We start from the raw sequence: 22,198 nt of genomic DNA on the forward strand, positions 1-22,198 counted from the left end.
TTTACAGAGAAATTAGTAGTTGCCTGTTGCGACAAGACCCGTACTTAACTGACTGCGCTAAGTTTCGCTATGTATTCGGGTTGCGAGCAGGAAACCCCACTCGTGAAATTTCATGAATTGCTAATGATATTGAGACCTTTACGAAAGGATGTAGATGCCTAATATGATGGGGAAACGGGAACACCTCGAGAAAAACTCCAACTGTGACCTTTTCTACCAAGCGTCAAGAAAAATTCCAGGTCAGACTGGAGTTCGAACCCGGACCATCAGCGTGACAGTCCGATGAGTTGGTCCACGTAGCCACAGCAGGGGTCTGCAACCTTCCATGCTGCAGTATTGATGACAAAGTACGAAGTAAACAGATGTTTCTTTTGAGTGGCATTCCTATTTGTGGGGCAAACAGAGCATGTGAAGCACAAATTGAACTGTAACAGCAGAAGCAATATGCAAACCAAGACCGGAGAAGGAGAAATAATTAGTGTAGTAGTGCGGAGGGGACACGAGGGGGCGATCAGGGAAGTATAAGAGCAAGCTTCGCTTCTTGGAGTGGTTGATATTGTGCAATGTACTGTGCTAAGCTGCCAAGTGATGGAGTACGCGTGTTCGATGTGATCTCATGGCGTATTAGTGACGTTGAATTATCTCTATGCAGCTGGATCTGTGTTCGTACATGACTGTAAGAATTAATAATACTCGTATATCAAATTAAGAAAGCTTGTACATCATAGTGTTGGATCATGTTACATTCTATTTTTAGATCGAGAAATTTTGTAACATTTATTTTTAGTTGGTTATTTAACTACACTGTATCAACTGCGAGAGTATTTACCGTCGATGGAACTGGTGATAGCGAGGTGATATTTTGCGAGATAAGGCCGAGGATTCGCTATAGATTACCTGACATTTGCTTTACGGTTGGGAAAAATCTCGGAAAAACCAAACTAGGTAATCAGCCCAAGTGGGAATCGAACTCGCTCCAGTGCGCAACACCTGATCGGCAGACAAGCGTCTTGGCCGGCTGAGCTACACCGGTAGCTTTGTTACATTTAACAAGTGTGTAACGATTCGGCAAGTCCACCGCTGTGGAGTAACGGTTAGCACGTCTGACCGTGAAACGACCGGGCACGAGTTCAAATCCTGGTTGGGACAAGTTACCTGGTTGGTGTTCTTTCCGGGGTTTTCCCTCAATAAATTGAAGCAGAATTGCTGGGTAACTATCGGCGTTGGACCTCGGACTCGTTTCGCCATCATTAATTCACAATGAAGGGTTTGCGGGAAAAAGATGAATGTCACAATTCTGTTAAGGTTGATATCATTATCTAATTCAATGGATCACTACGAAATTTAGTGTTGTTCTTATGAAAACTGGTAAAAAGGAGAATTACTACCACGAATAGCCTACAGTAATATTTCCTTTACTTTCTATAAAAACAGCAATAGGCCTACATCTTGCAGTTATAGACTCAATTATATAATTATCTAATCCTTAACAGAAATATGGCATTCATCGTTTTTTCCCGCAAACCCTTCATATGAAGAGTCCACTGCAAGAATGATGGATGTCATTTGGAATACATTTTTCAGGAAAAGCAGTTGAAAGTTTGAAATGCTTAGCGCTCAAAGCTTAATTGTGATTTTCCGATCATTACTGGACAATGACTATCAGTGTTAATGCCATGTAACTCTCTATGTACATTCTATATGTCTTTAGCTATGCATTGACAGTCTTGGTTCATTTTCGACAAGAAAGTGACATCCATCATTCTTGCAGTGGACTCTTCATATATAATCATCATCATCATCATCATCATCCATACCATAGCCTGGATTAAGTTCACGGTGCAGTGTGCTATACTTGTACAAGAGCATGGCCGTTCGGCTACTCAATTATTCACAGAGTAGTCGGCCTCGGTAGCGTACTTGGTATAGCGCTGGCCTTGTATGCTCGAGGTTGCGGGTTCGATCCCGGCCCAGGTCGATGACATTTAAGTGTATTTAAATGCGACAGGCTCATGTCAGTACATTTACTGACATGTAAAAAGAACTCCTGCGGGACAAAAATTCCGGCACACCGGCGACGCTGATGTAACCTCTGCAGTTGCGAGCGTCGTTAAATGAACAATTTTTTTAATCACAGAATAGGAGTGATAAGCACAACAAGCTGCGTGCAAGAAAGAGAGAGAATGATTCAGAATTTATATTAGCTTAGGTTCTGTTAGTCTTGTGGATTACAAAAAAAAAGTATGAAGATCTGGTTGCTGCGTTAAAAGTTACATTTTTGTTGGAAGATGTATTAAGTGGAAGCACTACTGTAATATTACCAAAAAAAAAAACAGCATTGTTAAGTTTATTCTTTATTGTTTCAGAAAATTAATTTCTCTTCATTATGAAAAAAATTATTGTATTGTCAATCCTGGTGACTGTTGTTGTGTCAACAGAAAATGATTTACCGGTAGGCTTAAATGACGAAGCGGAGAAAAAGGATACTATAGGTACATGTAAGTATGAATTGCTTTCATGCTGAAATTAATGTCAATGTGAATTTCTTATAATCCTAATCCTACCTTGTTATAGTTACGTATAGCTATTTATATCTATACCTCACCCCTTCATTTGACAGTTTATTCTACATATCATAAAAGTGACAAAGAAAATTGTATAATTTCATGTTTTCCTTTACAGTGTGTGTTTACTTCAAAGATCTATGAATTTATAGCAAAAATATTATACAGAATTGAAGTAACATAACTGTGTCGACTTTAAGAGCTTATTCCTAAGATAGAATACAACAAACATTTCTAATACCATATTACAGTAGAGCGTCGCGTTTAGGCACAGTGAAAACGTAAACAAAGTGCAGGTAACGTGTCGGGGAGGACGAGCCGTACGATAAACACGAGGGATGCACAAGGTTTTAGTTACAACATTTATGGCGGAGCATTAATTGAAATTATATTTTCCAAAATCACACGAAACAAAAGAACACAAATTGCATAACGTTATCATATAGGCTACACATTTTAACAAACAAGCAAGAAAATTGTAACGTTGAAATAGTTCAATATAACAAATCAAATTTTGCTACTTGTATGATGTTGCTTTCAAGCAGCATTTTTACGGTCATGAATTTCATTTTCTATACAACTAACATAATATCACCGTTTTCTGTGGCCGAACCAACAAAACTACAGTATACTGGTCTGAAGTGACAACACTATTTCCTAAACATAATTATCCATTCTCAAAGTTCAATTTATTCAGATACAGTTCAGACCAATATACTGTAGTTTTGTTAATTCGGCCACAGAAGACGGTGATATTATGTTAGTCATACAGACAATGAAATTCATGACCGTAAAAAATGCTGCTTGAAAGCAACATCATATAAGTAGCAAAAGTTGATTTGTTATATTGAATTATTTCATCTTACAATTGCTTGTTTGTTAAAATGTGTATATGATAACGTGATGTAATTTGTATGTTTTTGGAAAATATAATTTCAATCAATGCTCCGTCATAAGTGTTTTAACTAAAACCTTGTGCATCCCTCGTGTTTATCGTAAGGCTCGTCCTCCCCCACAAGTTACCTGCACTTTGTTTACGTTTTCACTGTGCCCAAACGAGACGCTCTACTGTAGTTTCAAATGAATACTTTTCTATTAAAAAATATATATCGTAAATGTAAACACTGTTTTACTCGATAAGTACTATCCCTACGATTCTGATTTATACTCTATCATTAGATAAACTAATAAGGAATGATTTATCCTTTTGCAGTTTTTTAATAAAATGGACGGTATTCTTGCAAATTAAATAAAAAAGATTAACACTATCGTTGTTTCCTACCATTATGAAGTCTGGCAACTCTACTGTAGTGACTAATGGACGGAATACTGCTATTCAGACCTGAGTTATTATATATTCATTCGTAGGTGACTGGCGATGCGCTGTTGCTAAACAACGCAAATTTTCAGCTTAATTTTGTAATTAACCACGCACTTAATTACAAGCACATAGTAGGTCGTCTATTGATTTAATATATTCCATTGCCACCTTCAATCTACATAGTTATACAGCGTATTTAAAAGTATCCAATATTTTAGGAGATGATAGTATGCATCAAAACAAGAAAAACAATGTCTAATAAACATAGGTCCTACACCACATACTTTCTGAAATCTGAACACTTGTTCATAGGAGGTGCTCAATGTGATGTCCATTTATGGCAATGCATTCTTCTGCCCTACAATACAGTAGACTACCAGGTAATCACACCATAGTTGATGGGATACTGATATGTCGCGAGGAATACTGAAAACAAAAGTCTGGTTGCGGATATGAGCGGGGTTCAGCAGAAATGGTGTTGTGAATTTTCGTAATCAGCTGTGTGGGCTGATGAAAATCCCCGTTGAGTTGAAGAAACAAGGCATCAGCACCGATTCTCAATCAACGAATGGGCAGGCGTCCTTGGCGATAGATTAAGGGCCATATATGCTACCACAGAGATTAACTGTGTCTCGTTATCAGGACTTTCTTATTAACGTATTGCCTACCTTGCTGAAGTATGTGCCATGTCAGCAAAGACTAAAGATGTGGTTCATGCGTGATGGCACATCAGCACATTTTCTCCGCAATGTGCGAGAATGCCTGACGCTGACATTTCAGGACCGCTGGGTTGATCGGCGAGGCCCCACACCTTGGCCTGTTCGTTCCCCAAACCTAAATTTCCTATACTTTTATTTTATCAAAAACAATCAAGTCAATTTCAAAGATTGCGTGATTCCTTATGCCGAAGGACAGAGGAATGCATTGCCATGAATGGACGTCACATTGAGCACATCCTATGAACAAGTGTTCAGATCTCAGAAAGTATGTGTTGTAGGTCCCATGTTTATTAGACTTTTTTTCTTGTTTTGATGCATACTATCACCTCCTAAAATATTGAATGCTTTTTTCAACACCTTGTATAAATTCCACTCTGTACTCCATGAGCATCATTTCCGATAAATTGATTCGTATACACTGAATAGCCTATGAAAGAAGTCCGGCAAATAGTTTAGAAAGAACCGCTCTGCAGAGACAGATAGATTGCACACCCATGTAGCCTATCATGGATGCTAAATTTATGTGTTTTCGCTTAAATCTCAAAAACCATTTTTGTAGCAACATATTTATTGCTCCCTTTTTGTATTGTCATAACAGTATTCGTTCAGTATTCATTTATGAGTTGTCAATATACACTTGTATACACGTTTCTGACATTGTCAAAGTCTTAAGGTCACATAAAATCTTAAAGTAACAGTCTTTATTGAAAATAAATGTGTACAGATTCAGAAACAAAATTTGGGCCACCCGAATTTTTTAAAGTTCTAGTTATAACATACTGCGCATGCATACTAGCGTATGCAATATAGGCTATTATAACAGGTGGTCGAAATTTTGTTTCGGGATCTGCACAACTTTCAGCTTTTTTTAATTTATTTTGGAGGCCAGGCCCAGGATCTCAGTAACTTATGGAACGAAAGGAATTGAACATTTTTTAATAACAACTTTTAACAAACTTCCTTTAGAATATAGAATTTGACCAAATTGCCGGTGTTTTAAGAATTGTTTAAAAATACGTTTTTCGGAAGATTATTTATTTTAATTCTCAGTTGATTTATTTATTTCGTGGTTTCAAACTTTTTCTTCTTTCTGCCCAAAAGTTTATGTTATCTTACTATTTGTTTTTATTTTGCTTTTTTTCTTTCATAAATTCTTCTGTTATTGTTTGTTTTCCACAAACTGTAGTTTCATTACTTTTTAAATTACATTGTACAACATATGTATGTGTTTTTGTATAGCTTCTACATACGAGTTATTCCGTTGGGGCATACTCAATAAATTAAAAATAAAAACAGGAGAAGCCCGAGATAAACTCCTCCCCCGCTTGGACTAGCACAAAATCCTTCATGACTCAAACGGGGAATGAATCCGTGGAGGCAGAGAGACTAACCACTCGGCCACGGGTGAGGCTCTTTGTATTTTTTACAAGCGAAAGTAAAAACAAAATAGATTGTTTATAGTTAATACTAGTTTGATCAAAGGCGATATATGACAAAAATACTGAGTGTACTACATCTTTGTTAACTTATAAAATAAAATGTAACTCACTTAATGGTGAAACATGAAGTTATACCACACTTCTTTCTACTACAAAACTTACCTATTACTCTGATGTTGAACCCTTCTCTACTTGAATCATCTTCTCAGTAGACAGGATTGCAAGAATAGTGAGACGTTTCTGTGATATGGTGTATCTTAAAACGAATTTTATCCTTTTCAGTGAGGAAAAACACGCTTCTGGTTAAATAATCGCATTGGCATTGTAGCCAGGTTCCTCAACAGCTCTGCTACTTCCGGAAAACATATATAGTAGATTATATGAAAACCCAAACTGCAGTAATGGAACAACACCATCAGTGTTTTTGAAAGATTTCGTCTTCTACAGAATAGCGAGCTCTGTCTTTAGCCTATTCTTTCCCAAAGTGGGGTAATTTTGAACAGTAGCTTCAAGTTCCCTTTCTGTGATAATGTTTAGAAAAGTCACTGAAGTTGGCACAGTTTAACGAGTTTTCCGCATCAAGATGGCGTAATGACCTAAAAAGATGATGAGTCTCTTGCGTGATTCTGTCACACACTTCTTCGGCATGAATAGGCCTATGCTTGCCTTCCAGTTTTCTTCGCTGGCTGACTGATGAAGACTCAGTTCCGGTATAATGCGGTCTGTGGATTTCCTGATCTGTTTGACAGCCCCTATAAAATAAGTCACGGTATTCCTCCCTTTAATTGCATGAGTAGATCTTGCTTTTAACTGGTTGTAAGTTAGTCAACAAAGAAATAACATCTCAGTCCAATAGCTCCGTGACAAGTCTTGTCAGTCACATTTTCTTCAGTTCCAAGAAAGACGGTTTTAAATATATTGTTCTTGTTTCCTGACAGTTCATGAATTAAAATTACACCTGGTCGCAGAACAAACAGCTAGAAATTCTGACAAGCGTTGTTGTGACCTTGAAAAAGAAGGCGAGAAAAGCCGACAGATCCAGAGAAAATACTCTACGGAATACTTCTATGAAATCACTCGTTCCATGTTTAATTTCAATTGATAAGCATAGTAGTGAATGAAGTGTGTTTATTTTTTCTTGAAATTCTTTCATTTTATCCATCAAAAATCTGTCCAATTACTTTGTGTGGTTCATCTTTAAAAAGTGGATTCACTTAAGATTTATGGAATACGAAAAATGAAATGAAATAAAAAATGAAATGAAACTTCATTTAAGATGCATTCACAAAACGCATTTTTACTTTGACTCTACTTCAGTGGTGACCAAAACTCGAACGGCAGTGATTACACGCGAAGAGACAGTCTATGAAGTAAGGAGATAGGGTGGTTCGTGCACTAACATTGAGTTCTTCATCAACCCGCGAATAAAAATCGCAAGCTTTGCTGTATCGGTAGATAATGTCACTACTGTCACAAGAGCCAATAAAAAATATATACAAATTTTCTTGCTTTTTTTAAATATTCCTCATGGACACCCTCAGAAATCTCCTGAATTCTCTTCTGGATATTTAGTCGAGAAATGCACAGTTTTTAAAATTAATTAACAACTTACATTGGACAAATTATTTGAGCCACCTTGATCATTACGATTTTATAAAACTCTCCTTTGTTGGAAGGCTTAAGAGAACGAACTATTTCGTTCGCCACTAGATAGCTGGTTTCCTTACATTTATTTATGTCATCTTTCTCTTCATGACGATGATTTATGGCTGATTTCAGTTCTTGGAGTTTAATAGCTCGTTTCATTACTACACTAGCACGTAATATTCAATTAGTTTCTCTATATTATTATTATTATTATTATTATTATTATTATTATTATTATTAAATCAATAACTAGTAAATAACTGATAATAGTCATCAAAAGATTTAAATTAAAATGGAGATATAGCGTAGTCTAGTAATTATTTTATTCAAGGGAAGATGTAGGCCTATATATTTAGGCACACTTGCTGATAAATAATAATAATAATAATAATAATAATAATAATCATCATCATCATCATCATCATCATCCTTCACGAATTAGGCCTCTGTAGACCTGTTTCGGCCACATCTAGCAGTCTAGTAACCTATCTTAGGGAAAATTACATTACTTTCAAGCCTCAAAAAAGCAGAATAATAATAATAATAATAATACCTGTTATGCTGTATATTCAGGGTAATGCCCTGTAATGTCGCTTCTATATACTACTATACTAATTGAACCGTTGAACAAAGCAACATATTACATTTTCTCCGACAGAACAGCGAATAAATTCCTCTTCCCTTTCTGTACGAAACCTTCTGTTCCTGCTAGAGACAGACGGTTTGTAGTGCGACATGGTACCGACATTGCTTGCCTTTAGTACGTTAGCGAGACAGGGAGCAATGTACAGGAAACTCCCCTTACCAGTATGAATGTCTTTGATTACACGATGTAATCACGATACCCAGTTTGGTCACCGCTGCTCTACAGCTTAGAAGATTCCATAAACTCTTCAAACGTCACATCTTTGTTTTCATAACAAAAACCCGATGCTAGCTGTGATAGTTCGGAGACATCCGTTTCTTCATCAAACATTCTTGCAGTGAAGTTTGCTTCCTTTATTCCCTTCATTATTTCACGGCAGATTTGCAACATCCTATTTATTCCTTTACTTTTGCTCTATTTTCAGCTTTATTTTCGCTCTCTTTTCGCTCTAGTTTCCGCTCTATTTTCGCTCTAGTTTCCGCCCTATTTTCGCTCTATTCTCGCTTTACTTTCGCTCTCATATCATATACTACATTATGAACTGTTGTGCTCTAATTACATCTTAAACACAAATTAGTCTTCTGATGCTTTTATATTTGTACATTGAAACCGGGCCTAAGGATTTTGATCAAATGGAGCGAATCTATTATTTTCGTGTGCGAGAAAGTTAGAGAAGTCTCAACTTTGGGAAAACTCTTTCAGGGAGTTAAATAAGGAGATTAATTTCTATGAACCAATTATCTAAAAAAGATAAAATAAATCAAAAAGGAACTTTTACAAATCCAAATTTATTTTAAGTGTTTTCGTGGTCCGTTTAAAAATGTGGTTCAACTCCGTGGTCCTTCACAGACTGTCTGTACTCATCACGAAATCTATCAGTCCGAAGAACACACCGTTATTTTCTGAAGTGTCAACTTCATCGTGGCCTCTCATATTAAACTTGAAAGCCCCACAGAACTTAATAAAATCCATTATTTTTAAAAGTACATGCCTATTATTTTCAACTTGTTAATTTATTATACATCGTGTCTCTAAATTAAGTCCCACTTTCATAATTATTTTATTAAAATACTATCTTATCTTAGGCAATATACCTCTGATTGAGGTTCTGGCTGATATGTACATCTATTATCAGGCAGTACATCTCACTTGACGATATGTGTCAGAGGAAGAACAAATTGTTTGTATGCATCTGAAGTCTGATTAGTGGAATATGTAGCTAATCGGCGATGTATGCATTGGAGGAGGAAAGGAACTGGCCACCCTACCCCATTATCTCCTGGCCTAGTTGCCTCATGAGTGTTGCCTTATCGGTGTTACTTATGATGTTCAGACCTGTATTCGGACAGTTGACTAAACAACAACTTAGGCAATGTTTGATGACTCATGATGCACAAGGTACATAGGTTTGTTTCATTAGAGTTACTCAATGTGAGCACAGTGTGTGACGTAACGAAGATCAACGCAGAAATTCAGCTCCTGCTAGATTTAAAATGTTAAAAAAAATCTCGTGATAAAATAAAAATATGTAGGCCTAATCAAGAAATTAAATATAGTGACCATGTCAAATATCTTGGTATTACTCCTGACTAGAGTTACGGCGTCATTTAATAGCCAACCAGAGCCGTATGTTTGGTATAATACCGAAAATGCGTATTATATAGTATAACACGTGGTATCATTGATAACATTGGTTGGATTGGTGACATGAATGCTTGTAAGAACTATAAACATGTTCTTTTTTTGTTCTGAAAAATATATTTTTTCGTCATCAAAATAGTATTATAGCTTCATTGTACATGTACGTAAAGTAAATACTAGTAAATTAATTACATTTTACTAATGTAAACATAGTAATATTAATAAAACAAAAATAGAAAGAAATTGAATTGCAATTGATTTTTGGCTTATAATTTTAATGAAAAATAACTGCACTCATTCTTGCAAAAGAAAACAAAAATAACATTAGATACCGTATATTCTTTCACAATAGATTTCACGAAAACACAGAAAGCAAAACTTAAATATTTTGTACCAATATTGTAATGTTTTTATAAAGAATTGCAACAATTCCCAAGATCACTCGACCTCTTCATCGGATGACATTTGCGGTCCTTCATTCTCAACTCGTTCTGGTGAATCATCCTTGTATCGGAGATTTCATTGTACCGAAACCAGTTGACTGAGAAAGCCTGTTTCCTATTTTTTTGTGGATTTGCCTATGAGTTGACCAGTTGCGCTCATTTGCGGCTCATGATGGGAGTACATTCAGAAGTTTAGATGTCAGTGAACTTATCGGTTTTTTGCCACACAATTCCCTCCACCAGGTAGAAGGTGAGACACGTTGATCAGCAGCCCACAAAAGCACGTTGCTACAATCAATGATGTAGTCACTAGTCGAATGCTTCGTTGTCCTCAATTGCCGACCCCTTACACCAGTGATGTCAAAGCAAGCGCATTTTTCTGACCTTGACGTCGTGCGCGGGCAGCAAGCGCTAGTATGGAAAGAGAAAGGATTGTGTATATGAATAAGCAACCTATTGGATTGAGAAAACAGTGGTGCACAAACTTCAAACGGAACGTGAAATTTTATGTCGTTATTTTTATATGACTTCTTTCTGTTTAATATTATCTATATTGTCTGTAACACAAAAGTACTGACACTGATTTCTTAATATTGTACTTGTGTTTTAAATCTTAATAACATAATAGAGAGTTAAGAAGGAATATTCACTTAAATTCCATAGTAGTATAATATTATATTGTATTAAGTGGATGAAACACATCATTCATAAAGAAAGTGATATTCCAACGAAAGAGATTGAGTATGACATGATAAGTTGGAATTTATATTGATGGTATCTTTAACCTTACAAAAGTAATCAATAAACTAATCAAAACAATATTACAGTACAAAGCAAAGTTACCTAGGTACTGTATCTGTTTTAAGTGTAACTAATATTACATAACAAAACTCTTATCGCATTGTGCTTTTAAGGTGATATTTGTGAGCAACTTCCTATCATCAGAATATTAAATTATTTTCTCGAAATCTGCTGAAGCTATAGAGCTGGCATTTTTACAACACATGGGCACGTATCTTTTGCTTATGATGTAACAGTAGTTGCTTTGTTAATTCATTTCCTTACAAACAATTTCGATGCGAATATTTTCAAAATTTTCAATACACTATCAGTAATACGTATATACGGTATATTAGATTTACGAAAACATTCTGTAAGGCTACTAAATAAATAGCCTATACCTGAAAATTTCACTTTTCTATACGAAAAGTTGAGAAAATATTTCTTTTGAATAAAAAAAATCAAACTTGTGAAAAATGAGCATTAAAATTAAAACTTACATTCTTATAATGCACTTATACTTCTCAGGCAAATCTAAAAATTAACATGGATACAGTTTTAATAAGTTCTCTTCCCTTTATCTATTGAATCAGTGCTGGCCATCCCTGAATATAGCTCGACCAAGAGGCATATACCAGCTCTTTCGTCTGTCTCTTTCCTTTCCGCTGTAAAGCGCTCAGACTCTCCTGGGCTCTAAAGCGCGCGCTTGTTCCTGTGGGCATCAATTGACATGCCTGCCTTACACCGTTGATCCAATAAGTTCGCTGTAGCATGAATGGGCTTACATGTGAATTTCTTTATGTTCTTAATTGCAGCCTTCATAATTAAGTGATAGGACGGAGAGAACACTGAACTATCTCATAGTAGGCTACTTGATTGGCGTGATATGAAATTTGAGCTAATTTCTCATGGACATCAGACAAAATAGCAATATCTGTCTCAACTGTGTTAATAGCTGCCGACATGGGTCCTCTGAGAAAGTTTCTAGATTCTAGAAGCATCTTACTACGTGAACCAAATGAGTACTTCTAAATTTGAGACAAGTCGCCTGATGTTTATGCACAACGGAGAACATTGCGGTAGTGAATATGCGTCATTTTATACATATTATACTTAATAATCCATTTTGAATCTAGCGTACACTACTTTTAACATTTGAATATAAGTAATTGATTAACTAGCGGACTTACTCGTGTTAATTATGTAAGTCTGTGTGGCTTACAGCTGTTTCGGTGCTTCATCACACCATCCTCAGAGCCTACTAGATCTCGGCGTCATCTCGAACTTATCTGCCTGTTATGTAACACAAACAAATAAATACGACCACACAGGTGTATAACAATCTCACATGTAATAGTTGCGACAAGTTCTACATTGGACAGACAGGCAGATCATTCCAAACACGCTACAAAGAACACATTAAAGCAATAACCATTCAGGACAATGGTACACAGATTACTCAACATACCCATGAGGCAACAACACTACAATGAAGAAGTGAACACAAATACATAGCACACGAAAACGGTTACAATCCAAACATAATAGACAACATCATAAGAAAGACAAAACAAAAACTTAACAAACACAAAAACACGCAAAACACAACACAAACACAAGAACACAAGAAATACATCACACTAACATATGAAAACAAAAGCATACATAAGATCGCATCTTCATTCAGAAAGCAGAAATACAACATAGCATACAGAACAGAAAACACACTACAAAGACATCTCAACACACAAAGAACACAAACAAATAAATACGACCACACAGGTGTATACAAACTCACATGTAATAGTTGCGACAAGTTCTACATTGGACAGACAGGCAGATCATTCCAAACACGCTACAAAAAACACATTAAAGCAATAACCAGAGGACACAATACATCTACATACGCCGATCACATAACCAATGCTAACCATACATATAATAATATAAATCCGGACATGGAAATCCTACACATAAACCCTAGAACCAAAAACTCAACACACTAGAACAATACGAAATATACAAACACACTAAAACACACCCCGATCAAATTCTCAACACACAGATCAATTTTAGTACACACACACTATTTGACTCCACTTTTCAACACCGTTCAACAATCAAACGCACCCACATAACAGGCAGAGAAGTTCGAGATGACGCCGAGATCTAGTAGGCTCTGAGAATGGTGTGATGAAGCACCGAAACAGCTGTAAGCCGCACAGACTTAGAATAATTAACACGAGTAAGTCCGCTAGTTAATCAATTACTTATTATACTTACTTAATTACTTACTTATTTACTGCTTTCAAGGAACCAGGAGATTTATTGCCGCCCTCACATAAGCCCACCATCGGTCCCTATCCTGAGCAAGATTAATCCAGTTTCTACAATCATATCCCACCTTCCTCAAATTAATTTTAATATTATCCTCCCATCTACATCTCGGCCTCCTCAAAGGTCTTTTTCCCTCTGGCCTTCCAACTATTCGCCCATACGTGCTACATGCCCTGCCCATCTCTTTATACATCATATACTATGATTAATGGAGTATTATACAATGCTCGTTGGCAGGATGCGAATTAACGGGGGTGATGGGGGGATTTCCCCCGTTGGAAAGTTATTCCCCTCTCATAAATATATTAACATCCTTGCCAAGGATAACTTCTATCCCCCCCCTCACAAAATATAATTTTATTGTTTTAATACGAGTATGCTTTATAAAGTACAAAGTAAGCAAAGAAAATAATATTGATGTATTATCATCTCTGGCAAGCTGACAACAATCAATAACTTAGGAATTACGCATCTTATCTTAAAGCCTGCTCATGGATATAATTAATTATTATTATGATCAAATTGCTAGACAAACAACTCAGTGCGACCAAGCGTTGAGCCATATCGAATGAAGATAATAATTTTGTGTGTGGCATTCTTATCTAGGATCCACACTTGTGGAGTAACGGTTAGCGCGTCTGGCCGCGAAACCAGGTGGCCTGGGTTCGATTCCCGATCGAGGCAAGTTATCTGGCTGAAGTTTTTTCCAGGGTTTTCCCTCAACCCAATATGAGAAAATGCTGGGTAACTTTCAGTGCTGGAACCTGGACTCATTTCACCAGCATTATCACTTTCATCTCATTCAGGCGCTAAATAACTAAGATGTTGATAAAGCGTCGTAAAATAATATACTAAAATAAAAAAAAATCTTATCTAGGATTCTATCCCCCTCCCCACATCAGAAATCTTAATTCGCACCCTGCGCTTGTTGGTATTATACGGTATTTTTACAAATCTACTCTTGATAAATTGTTAAAGTAGAAGCATATAAAATCTGTAACAACTAAGAGCTTTCTTACAACATTTAATCTTTTTCCTCTACTCAAATCTCTTGTTCTCAGTTCAAGAAGAAAATTAGTGATTTTCGACATTTAATTCTAGAATAAAGTAACCATGTGGCAATTTGTAGTAACATTATGACAGAACTAATAGTTTACTGTAGAAACAATAAGTCATAATGGTTATTTACTGACCCCTACAAAGAATAATATAATACATTTTCCTGATAAGTAGACTTCGTTGAATTGCCACACGCAGCATGCAATCAGGTTGCCGATGTAAGGTAGTATAGAGGAGGTGAGCGACCGCCCGATCTCGTAGTATAAACAGTTCATGTTAAGAGATGTGACCGGTCCAAATAGATAGTGCAGCTACAGCTAATGTATACCTATGTAAGCACTTGTTTTTGCATTACTGTGGTTGGAATAGTCAAAGCTTAACATTTGTTCAGTGCAGACAAGAATTCAATCAAACATACTACAATGAGAGTGTTGCTGTTCCAAATAATTGCCCCTGGAATACCCTTACCCCTGCAGCCAGTCTTGACCCGTTGGGGAACGTGGTTGGATGCTATTAATTATTATGCAGAACATTACGGCAAAATAATGGAGGTAATTGATGCATTGGATAGCACAGACAGTTCTGCTGTTGCAGCTGTAAAAATCATTGCCTCCTGAACAGCTATTGGAAGATATTCTGTTCATTGATTCTAATTTTAAAATCGTGTCCAAAAGCATCATCCTGTTAGAATCGTCTAAACTACAACTCTTAGAAGCCCTTAATATAGTGGATAAAGTATCACAAACCGTTATCAAAATTAACAATTCACTAATTTCAGAAAAAGTGAAATGTAAGTTGAGAAACATTATTGCTAAAAATTCTGCTTATTCACAACTTCGTATTACCGGTATAAATGATGTACCATCAGGTCACGACAAGACATCTGAAGTTGGTGTACTAAAAAGTAGTGACTTTCCGTTCTTCAAATATGTGTGTATTACATCTTGTGATGTTGAACGTACATTTTCCCAAAATAAAAACTGTTTAAGTGACCATCGGAGAAGGTTATTTTGCAGTCGCTCAAAATGTACGTAACTCTTCACTGTAATGCACATATTCAAGGATGATGTATCTTAAATTAAATTTTAAAAGTTAATATATCTCACTATAAAATAATTGTGTATTTACATGTTTAGACATTTCCTACTTCAGTGATCATTCATCATATTTCTTGAATGCAGGATACAGGTTTTATTGTAGCCGCAGTATGCTGCTCAGTGTTCACATTAGAGGCATACTCTACCCGTTGCACGTCCCCTTCTCATACAGTCTATACCGCATGCGCAGTAAACCTTGCGATTCTCGTGGCAATTCCACGAAGTCTACTGATAAGTGATAAATCACTACTTGATTGTTAAGTCATTATAATTATCCCCGCATAAAAATTAAATTCTTGTGGGAAGAAGCCATACCAAAAATTTAACATTGCTTTTATTTGCTCTCATCACTTCTCAATAAAGTATTTTAATACGTTGTCTTAGTGTTTCTTTATACTTAAAAAAATATATATATATATTTTTCACCATTAGCTTTTCCATGTAATTCAACTTACCAATGCATATTCTACTATGTGCTATTTGATGTAAATACAGTGTTATGTACAATAATACTGTTCTGCCACCAGGGCATCATTATGATCTTGCTGTCCTGGGCACAATACTTGCTATCAAGTTCAAGGCCGTTCTACTTGTGCTGGCTGTGATTTTTGGAATAGGCGTATACTTCAAGCTGTTTGCAGGATTTGGTGGCTATTACAAAGGATTAAAATGTCCACCACCTGTTGTCTATGAATCTCCGCATAAATATCATCATGAGGCATATGGACACCCTGATAGACGTGACAGAGCGATTGGGACGACAAAATATTCTGAAAAACTGGATTTTGAATTGCTCTCTACAGTCATGAAAGGGTGAGTGCAATGTTATTGTTTTCTAATGCCAGGCGTTTGACAATAAAGTCATTTGACCTCTTGCACTTCAATATTTTTCAAAGATATTGTCATGGTCAGCCACTGAAGCACAGATTTTGAGGTGTTCCAAATCCATTTCCGGGTTCGAGTTGCAAAATGGGCAGTTAGGGGACTGATATATTCCAATTCTATGCAGGTGTTTGGCCAAACAGTCATGGTCTGTTGCCAATCTAAATGCAGCTACAGACGATTTGCGTGGTAAATCGGGAATCAACTGTGGATTGTGATGCAGAGAGTTCCATTTTTTCCCTTGAGATTGTGTTATCAAATTTTGTTTGTTGAAGTCTAAGTATGTAGATTTAATAAATAATTTCACAGAGTAATACGCAGATTTAGTAACAGATCTTTAACAGGAGTGCTGCCCTTCTTTGCTAAAGCATCCGCATTCTCGTTTCCCAGGATTCCACAGTGGGATGATATCCATTGGAATACAATTCTTTTATTGAGTGATATTAATTGAGAGAGCATTTTAGTTGTTTCTGCTGTTTGAGATGAAGGTGTGTGTCTAGAGACTATTGATAGAATAGCAACTTTGGAGTATGACAATATAACTGCATTTTTAAATTTATTGACGTGGCATAGAAGATTCTTGAGTGCAATGTAACTTCCAACATAGGTAGTGTTTAAAATACGCAGCCATTCTAAAATTAAACTGACTATCAATGTATGTACACAGCAGTTAGTAGCATTTGGGGCTGTCAAACTCTGTTTCATGCTGTGCTACACCTTATGTTGCAACTGGAAAAAGGAGTCAATGTCACACCAGGGTACGAATTAACGGGGGGGGGGGATGGAGGGATTTACCCCTGTTGGAAAGTTATCCCCCTCCCATAAATTCATATTAACATCCCTACCAGGGGTAACTTCTATCCTCCTTACAAAATATAATTGTTTTAATACGAGTATACTTTATAAAGTACAGTACAAAGTAAGCAAATAAAATAATATTGATGTATTATCACTAGAGACCGGATTTTAAAGGGAAAATTTTTCATCAAAACAGGACAAGAAAAGAGAAAGTTATAGCCAAAAAAAAAAAAAAAAAAGGATTTGAAAAAGAATTATATTACTCCCCAAAACACACTTCAACACATTCATCATGGATATACATGGCACACACAATCTTACATTTATCTCTTCACAACATAAAGTAAGTATTGTATTTGATATAGTCAAAAAAGGTCTTCAAAAAGGACTATGTTACTCCCTCAAAAGGATGCAATTTTAATTTAAAACACACTTCAGCACTTTCATGCATATACGTAGCACACACAAGCTTATATTTATCGCTTCACAACATAAGGAAAGTGTTGTATTTGATCACATTCAACATTTCAATATGTTTCAATATGATTCTGCCTCTTTGAATGCAGAATGTCTTTATAAACAGAAAATGACTGCTCATCATCAACTGAAACCAGAGGTGAAAATTTTCTTTTTATCCCGAACTCTAAATCAGCACACTTTATTAGTTTTTCAATGTCTGGAATCGAAAGAAGAACGATATTTATTTTCACCTGCTCAGGAAGTTATAGGCCTATCGGAAAATCATCTAAATGTTTGCGATATTCTGTTAAAAAAAAGGACCAAAATAAGGATGTTTTTAAAAAAGAGGGAAAAAAAGGGAATATGGACTAAAAAGGGAATAAAAGGGAAGTCAAAACCACATAATTTGGTCAGTGGAAGATAGTTTTGAACATCGTAATTAATTATTTCATGTTTCGTGTTGAAATAAAAAAAAGGGATTCCCTTTAAAATCCGGTCTCTAATTATCGTCACCAGTAAGCTGACAACAATCAATAACTTAGGGTCCACACCTGTGGAGTAACGGTTAGAGCATCTAGCCGCAAAACCAGGTGGCCCGGGTTCGATTCCTAGTCGGGGCAAGTTATCTAGTTGAGGTTTTTTCCAGGGTTTTCCCTCAACCCAATATGAGCAAATGCTGGGTAACTTTCGGTGTTGGACCTTGGACTCATTCACCAGCATTATCACCTTCATCTCATTCAGATGCTAAATAACCTAAGCTGTTGATAAAGCATCGTAAAATAACCTACTAAAAAAATAACTTAGGAATTACACATCTTATCTTAAGCCTGCTCATGGATATAATTATTAAAATAATCAAGATGGAAGACAAGTAACTCAGTGCGACCAAGCATTGAGCGGTATCGAATGAGGATAACAATAATTTTATGTATGGTATTCTCTATCTAGGATTCTATCCCTCCCTCATCAGAAATCTTAATTCGCACCCTGGTCACTGCTAATAATAACGCACAATGTAACACTTTTGGTACTGAAAGCAAAAGTGGATATTTAACATTGATGATAATGAGCACTATAATGTGTTACAAGAATTGTTGAAAATCTCAGCAACACTTTCTTGAGATCCGTGTAGAAAATTCTCGTACGCAGAAGTTGCTCAGGTGTGTTTAAAACAATTTTTCGACTCATATTTTCTCCATGTTGAATCTTTCTAGTAGGCTTTGAGGATGGTGTGAAGAAGCACCGAAATAGCTGTAAGCCTCACATGCTTACACAATTAACACGAGTAAGATCGCCATTTAATCAATTATTCATATTTTCTTTTAGTCTAACTTTTCTTCCATAAAAACTCGCTGGATAATTTCAGAGATATGAACTGTTTCTGAGGGCCTTCATGCTTTCATTGACGACCATAGCTATTCTTCTTCACAGCTTCACAAAACTTTGTATCGTCGTCCTTTTTTGGTACACGACAATGACGGTTCTCCCCATGTAGTAACCTACTGAATGACAATAACACTATTACCACGAATAAAGGCTTCCATAGCCGGATTCTGATCTCAACTGTTCAACAATTCATAGCGAACTAAATGACAATAATGTGTCGAAAAGACAATGCCAGCGTGTTTTGTTAACTGCATTGCTGCATATACTATATGTATACTACAGTATATCTAAAGGTCCATCTTGTATTAATTAGAATTTCTTGCAGTATCACCAATTTTTTAATTTTCTCTTATCTTAAATTTTTTAGATTGCATTTTACTCCCCCCTTTTTTTTTTTTTTCACTTTGTCTCCAAACTTATTCTCCACACTGTGATGGTATCCACTGCAATATAATTACTGAAATATTATATTTTTTAGCATTAAACACGTTTCTTTGATTTTAGGTGGTTTTTGGAATGAGAGAATATGTACTGTTTTTTGAATGGCTGCTTCAAATACAACAAAAATAGCATACAGTAGGATTTGGGAAGAAGTGAAAATTTTTGAAACACTTATAAGATTTAATATTTTAATTGATGATGCTTATTTACAGAATTGGTCTTGAAGACTTAAGTTTTAATGTCACAGATAAAGAAAATGTTTCCTGCAAGAAGCGGTTTATTTGTGAAGCAGACAAAATGGCGCCTGAATTACCTGTACTCAGTCACGCCTTCCATGTCCTAAGGTACAACATAACATTCACTGCTGCTCATAATTGATCAGTATTAAGACTACCTCATTGAATTCATATTTTTTTATTATAAATTTTCGGTTTATTTAATTGTATTGAGTTAAACTGAGTGGCTCTTCTTTGTCTTATTACTCTTTCTGTTAAAACATAGATTTTAAATTTACGGCGGAAATATAATATGGTAATTTTCCTTTTGATGAAAACTTGGTTCTGGCTTCCAGAAAAGTTGTTACATACTTTCTCGGTAAAATGACGCCCAAAACAACACGTGCTCACTTAATAAGATTAATCTGTTGAAAAGAAGAAAATGTGTATATAGCCAAGTTTTCAAAGTATATAAAAACAATTAATTATGGTAATTCTTCAGAATCTTTTGCTCTTCGACCAGGAAATAATGATTCAAAGTTGAAAGATATTTACTCTAAAATTAACATATACTCCTTCATTGAGTGTAGTGTATAAATATTGACTGATACATATCTACTTGTAATACCGGTACAGTTCATTAAAATAACAAAGTCCTCTCCGCATGTTGCATAACAAATTCAAGTGGTACCAGTAGTAGAGTCAGAGCACAAGACTTTATTTACATTTACATAATTATAATTGTTGTGTGCATTCAAAATGATTCTCTACTATTTTATTTATTCTAAAAGAAAGAACAACTGGAATCCAGTTACCGGTAACACAAAATAGAACCTAGGATGGAAAGTGATAAAGAAGAAATTACTCTTTTCCTACATGGAATTTGTTCCATTTTTTTATTGAGTTTAAATTAAATTTATTTGCAAAAAATTACAAGGATTCGAAATTGCGTGAAACATTTATGCTATTCGTGATTGTTACCCTGAGTGTGGTTGAGATTGTAAAGATGCTTGGGATTTGAAATGAAATGTTTAATTTTTATTTGTTATTGATTTTGTTTTTAATTTTCGAGATAACAATGATAACAAATTGACTGTCGAAACGATTCACACATCAATATGATGCCAATGAATTGTTTTAAATTACAGTGAATAATTTATGTCATTACAGAGAACTGGTTTAATTTGGAAATTAATACCACAGTTAATTTCTTCAGAATTAGACTATGTTAAATTAATTATTTCTGTTTTTACACTCCTCGCATTTATTAATCACATCCATTTGTGTACAAATAATAATGAATTCATTATTATTTGGCATTCATTTGTTCCTATTTCGTTTTATAACAGCTGAGTGAATTCGAAATTACTTTCTTTCAAACACATTATAATTTCAGTCATGCAATCTTATTGTAATTAATGACGTCATTGCTTTAACAGAAGTATGACCAGATTTCTCGAATGTGAAGCACATAAACGTTTCAAGTTAAAAATATTTTACTCATAAATTCGTAGAAATTATATTAAAAAAAAATAAATCCACAGTGATTTAGAGGAAACTGAGATGGGGGAAGGATAGTGTTAGTTGGTAATCTATAAATTTCTTCAAACAACTGTTGGATTCCATATGATTGAAACCAGATTTTCCTTAAATTCACAGAATAAGATTCAGTACCGCTTCTATTGCTGAACAAGACTTTACAATTTTAACTTATATTTGTTATTATTTCAGTGGTTTAAACAAATACAGAACTTCAGGATTAAGGAACAGAAGATCATATAACTGCACTGCTCTTTACCCAGAATGCATCAACAGTGCACATCTGTACTCCGAAAGAGTGCATCATATAAATAAACTTGTAGAACAATCAGGCAGCAATGGACGAAATAGACAGCATAGAAGAGAATAATTTATATAAGTTATTTAATATTTTAATAAATTATTTTAAATTTCGTTATGTTGTTAGTGTATTTTACATTGTTCCTGAATTATTTTTCAGCACTCTACCTCTTTTTTCCCTAAATTTAACTTCACACCATTTTCGTATGCTCACATAAACCATTTTACCATTTTATCTGAGGCTGCTAGAAGACAGTTCATGAAGTGCTGTTAATCTCTACGTTCTAAACTACCAAATGGCATGGTCTAGTCTGAGCATTCAATTAATACCCAGTGGTGTCAGAGACGACACTTCCCTCTGAAGAGGTAAGATAAGAGTTTGTCAATTGATTAGGCCTTCTCAGATGCTGCTCCAGTCAGAAGGAGCAGTAAGATATATCTATCAGTGATGCCTTAACATTTTTAATTGACATGCCGATATCATT

At 35.4% G+C, this 22,198-nt stretch overlaps 1 protein-coding gene across 1 annotated transcript; it reads left to right on the top strand.

The window, feature by feature from the left end:
* Nucleotides 1-551: 551 nt before the first annotated feature.
* On the top strand, nt 552-21,813 carry LOC138702706 (uncharacterized). The gene is made up of 5 exons (XM_069830027.1): nt 552-676; nt 2,367-2,498; nt 16,221-16,506; nt 19,872-20,003; nt 21,606-21,813. Exons 2-5 carry the CDS (start codon nt 2,387-2,389, stop codon nt 21,781-21,783), a joined length of 708 nt encoding a protein of 235 aa, XP_069686128.1. The 5' UTR covers nt 552-676; nt 2,367-2,386; the 3' UTR covers nt 21,784-21,813.
* Nucleotides 21,814-22,198: the final 385 nt, after the last annotated feature.

This window comes from Periplaneta americana, chromosome 7, assembly GCF_040183065.1.
Source record: "Periplaneta americana isolate PAMFEO1 chromosome 7, P.americana_PAMFEO1_priV1, whole genome shotgun sequence".
NCBI classification, from domain to species: domain Eukaryota; kingdom Metazoa; phylum Arthropoda; class Insecta; order Blattodea; family Blattidae; genus Periplaneta; species Periplaneta americana.

Excerpts from the sequence above, each read along its gene's own strand:
- LOC138702706 (XM_069830027.1), top strand. The coding sequence starts at position 2,387 with ATGAAAAAAATTATTGTATTGTCAATCCTGGTGACTGTTGTTGTGTCA. Across the intron at positions 2,499-16,220 it reads AAAGGATACTATAGGTACAT|GGCATCATTATGATCTTGCT; the intron begins GTAAGTATGAAT and ends TTCTGCCACCAG. Across the intron at positions 20,004-21,605 it reads CACGCCTTCCATGTCCTAAG|TGGTTTAAACAAATACAGAA; the intron begins GTACAACATAAC and ends TTATTATTTCAG.